We start from the raw sequence: 9,544 nt of genomic DNA on the forward strand, positions 1-9,544 counted from the left end.
CCTGCAATGGCGACCACACCGTTGTTCACGTTACGATGGGCGACCCCAATGTCGTCTATGTAGCGATGGGCGACCGCAAAATCGCCCCTATTATGGTGGTGACAACATGCAAAGGGGATTGTTGGGGTTGCAACATGGGCCATGTTGCAAACGACCCGGCCACAACATAAGCCACGTTGTGAAGACAGAAAACGCTTGGACATGGCGCAACATGGCTCATTTTGCAAACCCCCGAGTGCAACACAAGCCACGTTGCAAACGGTTGGGCAAAGTGAGCGGCTGACGCGACAGAGATGAGGACGGTTATAACACGTGTCATACCAAAAAAAGTCTAGCAAGAAAACTTAGCCACTACCATAATCGACCTCAGTAGTGTAGCCATAATAACTACGAGACATGTGCGGTTTTTTTAATGCAAACACACACTATTTATTAATAAGAGAGAAGAATGTTTACAAGTACAATGATAGGGTTATAAGGAGTCCTTATCCAAACATGACGGCCTATACCTAAAGAAGCAGAGTGCTTTGCGAGGTTATGTGCCTCGAATTTGAAATTTATTTGTTCGTGGACGAACCGACGACTTTGAAGGTTAAACTTTGGACAACTCAACTTTGTACACTTATTTTAGGTTGCAGGATGTATCTGATAATGTCGCCGTAGCTTTCATTAGACCACCGGTCGATGTCCTAAACCACCACCAAACAGTCAGAAGCAATGACAATGTTACTGAGACTGAGATCCTGTGCTAGAGCCACTCCATGGCAAGCGAGGGCTTCCGGGCATGAATGGTCAGATATTATTGTTAACAACAATAGCCGGAAGCACCAATGTACACACCACTGTCGTCCCTACAAAAGCAACAGCCGCTCCAGTACTTCCATCTCGAGGGAAGGCTCCGTCCACATTGTTTTTTTTTTTTTTTTGTAAGATCCGCTACAGACTACCGGGCTACGGTCTGCAACTCCATCCATCATCGTCGTCTCTGGCAGGGCCCGCGTGTGCGCCGCGGGCTGACAGGGCCGGCGCGCACCCAAAAATGGGTTCCCAGCAAACTCTCTCATCGGACGGACACAAACGAAGCCCAAACTCAAACCGGACGGACCACGGACGACGGCCGCCCCCTCCTCGGGGGAGCCTGGAACGGGTTCAACCCGGAGAGCCTCTCCCCTGGAAACCCTTCCTCCCCGCGGCCTTGCCCTGCTCCTGCTCGCTCCTCAACTCAAACCTCTTTCAAGCCGACACGCCTCCTCCTCCCCTCCGAAACCCAGCAACCCTACGCAGCGAGCAGCGGCAATGTGGGGCGCCGCCGACCTGGTGCTGAAGGCGGCGTGCGACGCCTGCGGCAAGGCGTCCGAGCTCTACAGCACCGCCTGCCGCCACGCCACCCTCTGCAACTCCTGCGCCGCCACCATGGCGCGCTCGCGCGCGCGCTGCAACGTCTGCGCCGCCCCCATCACCAACGTCATCCGGGTACCCGCGACGGCCCTAGGTTTTCGATTCCGCGATCAACGCCATTGCCGCCGCCGCCGCGCTTGGCGGTTTTCTGCTCTGTTGTCCCTGACCGTTTTGTTTGTTCCAACGGCCCCGCAGGAGTACAATGTTCGGGTGGATACCGCCGCGGGGAAGGCCCTTTCCATAGCCAAATTCAACACCGGCGTGCCGCCCTTCTCCAAGATGAAGGGTGCGGGGAACAAGTGGTCTCTTCGTAAGGATGGCCCGACGCATGGCCGTCAGCTTACTGCCGAAATGCGGGTACTGGTTCCTCGTCACGATGATCATCCTTGGTTTCTATGATTTATCCTGATAATAATATGGTGTCACGATTTACATCCTTTTTAGTGTGCTAATAACTCAAGATGCAACAACAAGGAAGCCGTGTTAATTCGTGCAGCGCTACCTCCTGTGAACAAACCCCCCAATATCACTGTAGTTGTTCATTTAGGCATACACGTGTGACCAACTGATCATACATGTGTAGCTAGCGTGCTATTGGATACCCTTATTGCACAAGGGGAGTTTGTTTTGTTCATCTCATGGCTGCTAGTACTACTCCATTCTGCAGTAACTTGTTCCTTTAATCCTGTTCATAGCTTTTGATGCCGGTGCTGGTTTTCCTGTAATCCTGTTGACCGTGTGGCACATATGTTTGACAAAACAGGAGAAATACTACAACAGAAAGCCATGGATATTGGAAGATGATACAGGTGAACATCAGTACCAAAGTAAACTTGAGGCATCACAATCTGCAACTGCTACATACTATCTGCTGATTAGGCGCGGCAAGGAGTTCGATGCTGTTCCTGTTGGTTCCTGGTACTCCGACAGTTTCCTCCTCTCTTTAGTTCCATTTCATATGAATACAATCATCATGAAACGTTGTTACCTGCAAAATTCCTTTAGAGCATCCTTACAGTTTCCTATGTCTTCTCAGGTATAACTTCAGTAAAATTGCACAGTACAAACAACTGACTTTGGAAGAAGCTGAAGAGAAGATGAATAAAAGGAGAAGCAGTGCAACTGGTTATGAACGATGGATGATGAAGACAGCTACACATGGAGCTGCTGCCTTTGGTTCGGATCTGAAGGATCTTGGTGATGCAAAGGGCAAAGCGGCAAATGGGGTCCAATCCAAGAAAGAAAGTAGCAATGAGGATGGGAATCACTCTGATAAAGGCGAGGAGGATGAAGAAGAGGGAGTTGCAAAGAAAGCTGTGCGCAGACTTTCTACGAGGGGCGTGGATGATGAAGAGGATGGTGGAAAAGAAGACTTTGATTTGGAGGATGAGACTGAGATAGGTATGCCGATCAAATACTACCATTCATATTTGCTAACATTTTGGATTTCTAGAATCTTTATGCAATATAGGACATGCTGGTTATTATTACTCAAATACCAATTTCCAAAGAGGATTTGTGCAACTTGCCACTGCACCACATCATTCAAGAACCAATTTCCAAGTTTAAAAAATGTGTAGAAGGATTCATGGATATTAATCATGGTATATATCATGTGCATGGTACATTTCAAATGTGATGGAACTTGGAAAGTGCTTTCTGAACATGGAGTGCAGTGTCAATTAGTAACACAAAATTTCCGTGCTCACTCTGTTACTCATAATTAGACACAGCAAAGAAACTACTTATATATGTTCAGAGTCCTCAACAGTCTTCTGAGTTGGAACCTGATCTTTATCAGGTGATGATTGGGAGCATGAAGAGACCTTCACTGATGATGATGAGGCTCTGGATATTGACCCAGAGGAAAGACCTGACGTAGCTGATACTGAAAACCCTACTGGACCAGATATTAAGCAGGTAGAAAGAAGTGCACGTGCTTGTGCTCACATCAGCAGTTAATATGCGAGCCCTGCAGCCTGCTGCAAAATGCTGCTAGTATTACTACTATTTACTAAATCTACAGATGCTGCTGCCTTTACCAGTATTGTTGATAAATACAATATATAATTTTCTGATTGCAATATTTGTAGGATGATGATGAGAATGAACAAGGAGCTGGTGGTAGCCTGAGCAAGTCCGGTAAGGAACTAAAAAAGCTGCTCCGCCGTGCTGATGGACAAAATGAGTCCGATGACGAAGACGATGGAGACACTGATGTAGTGACCACAACTCTTAAAACTTGTGTATGAAAGTTCATGAGTTGCACGAGCACAAGCAGTTTTTCTGACTTGTTTTCTTGTTTACTATTGTTTCATTCAACAGGAAGATGAGTCACCATTGTCAGTACTTGCTCCAAAACTGGAACATCAATTCGGAAGCGAACAACAGGAAAATAACACTGCTAAACTAACAGCAACAGAACTTGCTGTTAGCACTCCACCTGCACCCAGGTCCAATCAGAAAAGGAAATCCGGAGGTGATGGTGCAAAAACTTTGAATCGTGCAGCGGTAAAAAAGCCAAAGACAGAACCTGTAAGTCATTTCTTCCGTTTTCACTCTGAGCATGTGAAATTTAAGGTTTATAATCATGTGACTGTAAAATCACATCAAATTCTTTCTCTATGATCCTACTCGTGGTACAGGAGGCAAAAACATTAGGTGTCAAGGAAGAGCCACCCTCTTCCGTGGAACCTATTTCAAAAGCATCTGCTTCAGCAGGGAGTGGTACAGATACATCTGCAATTACAGAGGAGGAAATCATAAGAGTACTTCGTGCAATTGCTCCTGTCAGATCACAAGATTTTGTACCCAGGTTTAAGGCCAGAATAAGAACTCCAGAGGTAAATCCTATTGGCTTTGTGATCAGTTTTGATCTGAAATATTGTGTTAATAACTTTATGCCTTTCATACTCCATACTATCAATCATCTTACTTCGAACATGTATGTTATATATAAGCTATCAATGACACTCTGGACAATATATTGTCACGTGTGCTGACACTGATGTTTTTTCTGTTCTCGTACTGCAGGACAAGAAACATTTTCATGACATTGTCATGAAATATGCATATTCGCACAAGACCAACGGCGTCAGCTATCTTCACCTTCGAAAGGAGTACCAATGAACAAACAGTTAACGCACTTGTATATGCCATCATACCCTTTTAGCATTGCATGCCATACTTGCGAAAACTGCTGAATACGTCCTTGTAACTGGCCGCCCATTCTTGTCTCTATTCTTTTGTTTCAGCTTGTAATGACAAAAGGATTCGGGATGGTTGACTTGGTATTCAAAATTGAAATTTTGGCCATTTATATCTTTTACGACGTATGATCACTAACTACAATTTATTTATATTAAAGTTTCAGATATGGATCTAATGGTAGCCTTTTTTTTATCACAAGTTATATGACGTTGGACGTCAGATACGAATCCATGGCAACGATTTAAGACGTCATGTATACTGTTGGACTGTATATTTGTTGGATAGTCTCGAAATGCATGATCATCTACTCCCTCCATTCACAAATATAAGATGTTCTAACTTTTTTGTACATAGGATGTATATAGCATGTGTTTAGTGTGTTTGTTCACTCATTTCAGTCCATATGTAGTCCATAGTGAAATATCCAAAACATTTTATATTTGTGAATGGAGGGAGTATTTTTTTTTACATGACCAGGTGATATTGACTGCTTAACTCGTCCATTGGGTAGCAGCAGCGTACAAGAATTAGTTCATTATTTGTCATCCTCCAGTATATTACAAATATCTTTTATAAGAAGGTTCAAACAAAGATGAACAAATGGATAGATCAAATGATGAATTAATGATGATAAATGAAAAGGTAATCTAAATGCACGTAACGTTGTTCAGCCTAGACTGACTGATTGTTTTATCTTTCTATTTCCCACTTTTCTCAGGACCTGTCCTGCGTGATTTGAATCGTGACAATAAATATCCAACATCTTAAGAAGCAGTACTGCAATAACCATTTAAAAAGTGCAATATGAAATCAGCACAAGAAGTTCACACTTCAATAACATTTTCGCGTTGATCATTTTGTCCTACGATGCAAGGGTAAAGTCAGGTACATGAATTCGTATGTTCATTCTCTGGAGCGTGTTGGCCTAAAACTGGCCCAGCAAAAGGTGTCTGTAGTGGGTTTCCTGGTAATGCGTCTTTCTTCCTTTCCCTTCTCCTGTTCTTCCTCGAACTGATGTATTTCCGTTCTTGGTAATGGAAAGGTGGTCAGCCCGGTTCGAAAAAAAAAGTAGGAGTTCCAAACTTCCACTATGAGTGGATAGTCAGTTACCACCAGTTCTGTGGATTCCACTTACATCCAAACATAATCAAGATATTAGGCATACAATGCACTACTAATATTGTACTGCATGGTAGCAACACTGTCAGCTTGTCGAAACTCCCAACGTCAAGAGTTGGCATAGAAACATCAGCAGCCCTTATTTCATGGACCAAGTTTTTGTACAACAAGGTCTAAAACTTGAGACCTTAAAAACTGTTTAGGGCCTCTTTGATTCGCAGTATTGTCAAAATGAAGGAATAGGATGCCATGTCTTATAGTATCCTACAGGATTTGAAAGAATGTTTGATAACGCAGGAAAAACAAAGGAATTCTACAAAGAGGTTTGAGTGGATGGAAATATTCCTCCAGAATGTAGTACAAATGGATCCTATGGGAAAATTCCTAAGGATGTCAATCCTACGAATCAAACGAGCATCACAGGAAAAATTCCTAAGGGTCCAAATCCTCCAAAAATCCTATGCAATTCCTTTGAATCAAAGGAGCCCTTAGTGTTTTGGTTTCTTAGTCGACTTACATTTAGAGCCAGCCATCAGCACAGACTGAACAAATAGAGAACGAAAGGAAAAGAAAAACTTCAGAAGGGATCGAATTAGCCATAAAGTTGGATTTACATATCAGCTAACACAGTTTCTTCAGAAGGGATCGAATTAGCCATAAAGTTGGATTTACATATCAGCTAACACAGTTTCAACAGACTTTGTATCAAACATTTATTTTAGAATTCAAAGAAAGAGAGTATTTACATGTACAAGGCACATAATATGTATTCTACAAGTGCTGACCTCAAACAATGGAAATTACCAGGTCCAGACAGCCTAAACTATTGCTTTGCTGTACAGTACCAAACTATGCCCACAATGGAGAGACCGCAGGAATGCACTTTTTTGGATATCACAGTGGCCTACATGTGCCTTATATTCTAAAGTATAAACTGGTTTGCAGCAAGCCAGCAACAAAGAATATACTAGCTCGAGAAAAGTTATGGTGCCATCTCAGTACAAAAAGAAATGAAAGGGATCTGCGAACATAGAAAGGTTGAACCCATCACACAAAGTGGGGCACGCCTGTTTGCTCTCAAACCACAGCAGAATACTTTCATGGAAAGCATGTCCAAAAAGCAAGATGCTTCCCAGTCTACCAGCACAGAGAGATAACTCCCCAATTCACAACATCCAGTGGGTCTTGCTGGTATCATGCATTGTATTCCAATAATCCTATCGCTAGAAATACTATGACTGTGTATGTGATTAACGGAGACGGTTCTTCCCAGACTTGAATAGAAACTGTGACTGCTTATCCATCAAGATTTCAATACATTAATCAATTAAATGGTTAGACTGGGAATCGATGTTCCTATCAACGTTGAATTTGAAACTGGCACTGTTTTTCCTATCACAAGATTCCAATAAATTAAATAGATAAATCAGGGTGGTGTACAAGAAGAAACAAGCATAAGAATATAACTGACACTACCATTTGCATCTAACCAACAAACTAAACTCTCACCGGCCTTTCCTGCGGGATCTCAAAGGGAACCCACCAGGAGGCGACGGTGAGAATTCTACAGGGAGATGTGGTGGTTCACCCTCACCAGAGAGCATTTCAAGCACCTCCTCGCTTGACGGGCGACGGGTTGGCGACCTCTGGATACACAGGAGTGCGACAGTGATGCATAGCAGCGCCTGGTCACGGTTAACATCCAGGAGTGCAGAGTCCACAAGATCAAGCAAGCGGCCAACATGGGCGAGATGCCTCGCCCATGAAATCAGACTCGCCTTCTCAAACTCAGACATGGGCGAGGCCGTCACTTGGAGTGGGCGGCGTCCAGAAATAAGAACTAACAACAAAACACCGAAGCTGTACATATCGCATTTCTCTGATAGAGGCCCGCCGCCACCATACTCAGGAGCCACATAACAGACTGTGCCACGCATGCTTGGTGTGCTGCTCACTGCTCCACCACTCTTAGGTACAAATTCTGTACTAGCCCAATCTTTGCTACTCCTTACACCGTCAACCCACCAATCAATGGTGCTATTGCCATTGCCATTGCTGCTCCTCCGACTCCAGCTTTTCATCATCCTCCACCTTGAACGTCCCTTCTCCTCTAAATCACAATCCTTCTCCCACCACTGCAAGCCAGTCATCACGCCAGCATCACTCTTTGACTTAGCAATTGCCCGCCGTTTTTGCTTCTTGGTGAGTTCCTCGGCATACTCCTCACGCCACCACTCCCGCGCCCTACGCTTTGGTTTCTTCTTTTCTGCTGAGGTGGTAGGGGTGGTTGTAGATGCTCCGGAAATCCAATCGCTCTTCGGTCTCTCCTTCTTGATCTCCGACCTAATCCATTCCATCACATAATCCTTTACACCACCACCAGTGCCGGCAGCATTATCTTGACGCCACCACCAGTCACTCCTAGCTCCTGATGCTGCAGCACCCCCACCATTGCAGGTTCGACCATTGAATCCACTACCAACACTAGTTTTATCGCATCCGGAAGTTGATGCCTCCTCTGCATGTGAGGCAGTGGTGAACCCCTCATCATCCTCTGGAGACTTGGTGGCACCGTCTTCCCCATTCACTACAACAGCAGTCATGCTCTCGCCGGCCACTGATACATCATCATGGCATCCACCACCTGGATTTCCATTTCCAACCGCATTGTCCCCAAGTACACCGCTATCTAACTCATCTTCTTCTTCAGACTTGATCCGCGCGAGCCCGAAATCTGAGAGGCGAGCACGGAGCTCGCTATCCAGCAACACATTGCTAGGCTTGACATCCCCATGGATCACCGGCGGATGCACAACGAAATGGAGGTAATGGAGCGCGGCGGCCACGTCGCGGGCGACGGCGAGGCGGCGCGGCCACTCGGACACCAGCTCGGGGCACCTCTTCCCCAGCAGCGCGTCCTGCAACGAGCCGTTGGGCATGAGCTCGTAGACGAGCATCATCCGGCGGCGGCAGGGGTGCGCGGAGAGCGAGTAGGCGAAGGGCAGGAGGATGGAGGGCGTGGAGGCGTGGCCGGAGCCGACGAGATGGGAGGCGAGGGAGAGCTCGTTGTGGAACTCGCGCTCGCCCTGGAGGGACCCGGCGGCGTTCATGACCTTGACGGCCACGGGTTGGCCCGACCTGGGCAGCGCGCCGCGGAAGACGGGGCCGAATCCGCCCTGCCCGAGCTTGCTCCCGGCCGCGAAGCTGCCCGTGGCGCGCCGCAGCTGCTGGTACGACAGCCTCCGCAGCAGGGCGGGCGCGGGCTGCGCCCTCGCGCCCGCCGCCGCCGCGGCCCGCCTTTTCCTCCCGCGACGCAGCCAGACGAAGAGGGCGAAGGCCGCCAGGAGAAGCGCCGCCGCGGCGGCCGAGGCCGCGGCGGAGGCCACCGCGGAGGCCGGGAGCCGGTGGCGGGCGGGGGCTCCGAGGCCCCCGACGACGGCGGCGGCGGCGGCGGCGGCCGGGGGCGGGGAGGCATCGGGCGGCGGGGGCTGGCGCGAGGGCATCAGCAGCGGAGGGGAAAAGACAAGCAGAGCGGCAGGGGGGGAGTGATGAGCCGAAAAGCGATTTGGCTTTTCGCCATTCCTCAGATGCGAGCGAGCATCTACTACCTAATCCTAATCTGAACCTCGGCCCGCGCGGCGTGCGTGCGGAGGGAGGGAGGGAGGGAGGGATCCGATGCCTCTGCCTGCCAGGTGGGGCGCGGGGGACGCCCGTGGCCCGCGGGCAGTGACGGGGCGAGATCCGGAGAGCGAGAGGGTTCGTTGGAGCGGGTCAGTGAGGGATGATGCATGCGTCTTCGTAGGCGGTCGAGAGCGAA

General features: G+C 47.6%; 2 protein-coding genes across 3 annotated transcripts; one reads left to right on the top strand and one right to left on the bottom strand.

Moving 5' to 3' along the window:
* Positions 1-1,092: 1,092 nt before the first annotated feature.
* Positions 1,093-4,717, top strand: LOC125552265 (transcription initiation factor IIF subunit alpha). 2 transcript variants are annotated; one of them, XM_048715762.2, is made up of 9 exons: positions 1,095-1,473; positions 1,594-1,755; positions 2,162-2,316; positions 2,435-2,799; positions 3,200-3,318; positions 3,492-3,617; positions 3,724-3,933; positions 4,044-4,241; positions 4,432-4,717. In XM_048715762.2, exons 1-9 carry the CDS (start codon positions 1,297-1,299, stop codon positions 4,525-4,527), a joined length of 1,608 nt encoding a protein of 535 aa, XP_048571719.2. In that variant the 5' UTR covers positions 1,095-1,296; the 3' UTR covers positions 4,528-4,717. The 2 variants fall into 2 exon arrangements, with proteins under 2 accessions (XP_048571718.2, XP_048571719.2); XM_048715761.2 differs by having other exon boundaries at positions 1,093-1,755.
* Positions 4,718-7,059: 2,342 nt separating this feature from the next.
* LOC125552264 (receptor-like serine/threonine-protein kinase At2g45590) lies at positions 7,060-9,327 on the bottom strand. Its single transcript, XM_048715760.2, has one exon. It carries the CDS (start codon positions 9,228-9,230, stop codon positions 7,233-7,235), a length of 1,998 nt encoding a protein of 665 aa, XP_048571717.2. The 5' UTR covers positions 9,231-9,327; the 3' UTR covers positions 7,060-7,232.
* Positions 9,328-9,544: the final 217 nt, after the last annotated feature.

Source organism: Triticum urartu, chromosome 4A, assembly GCF_056163025.1.
Source record: "Triticum urartu cultivar PI428250 chromosome 4A, HENAU_Tu73, whole genome shotgun sequence".
Taxonomy (NCBI): domain Eukaryota; kingdom Viridiplantae; phylum Streptophyta; class Magnoliopsida; order Poales; family Poaceae; genus Triticum; species Triticum urartu.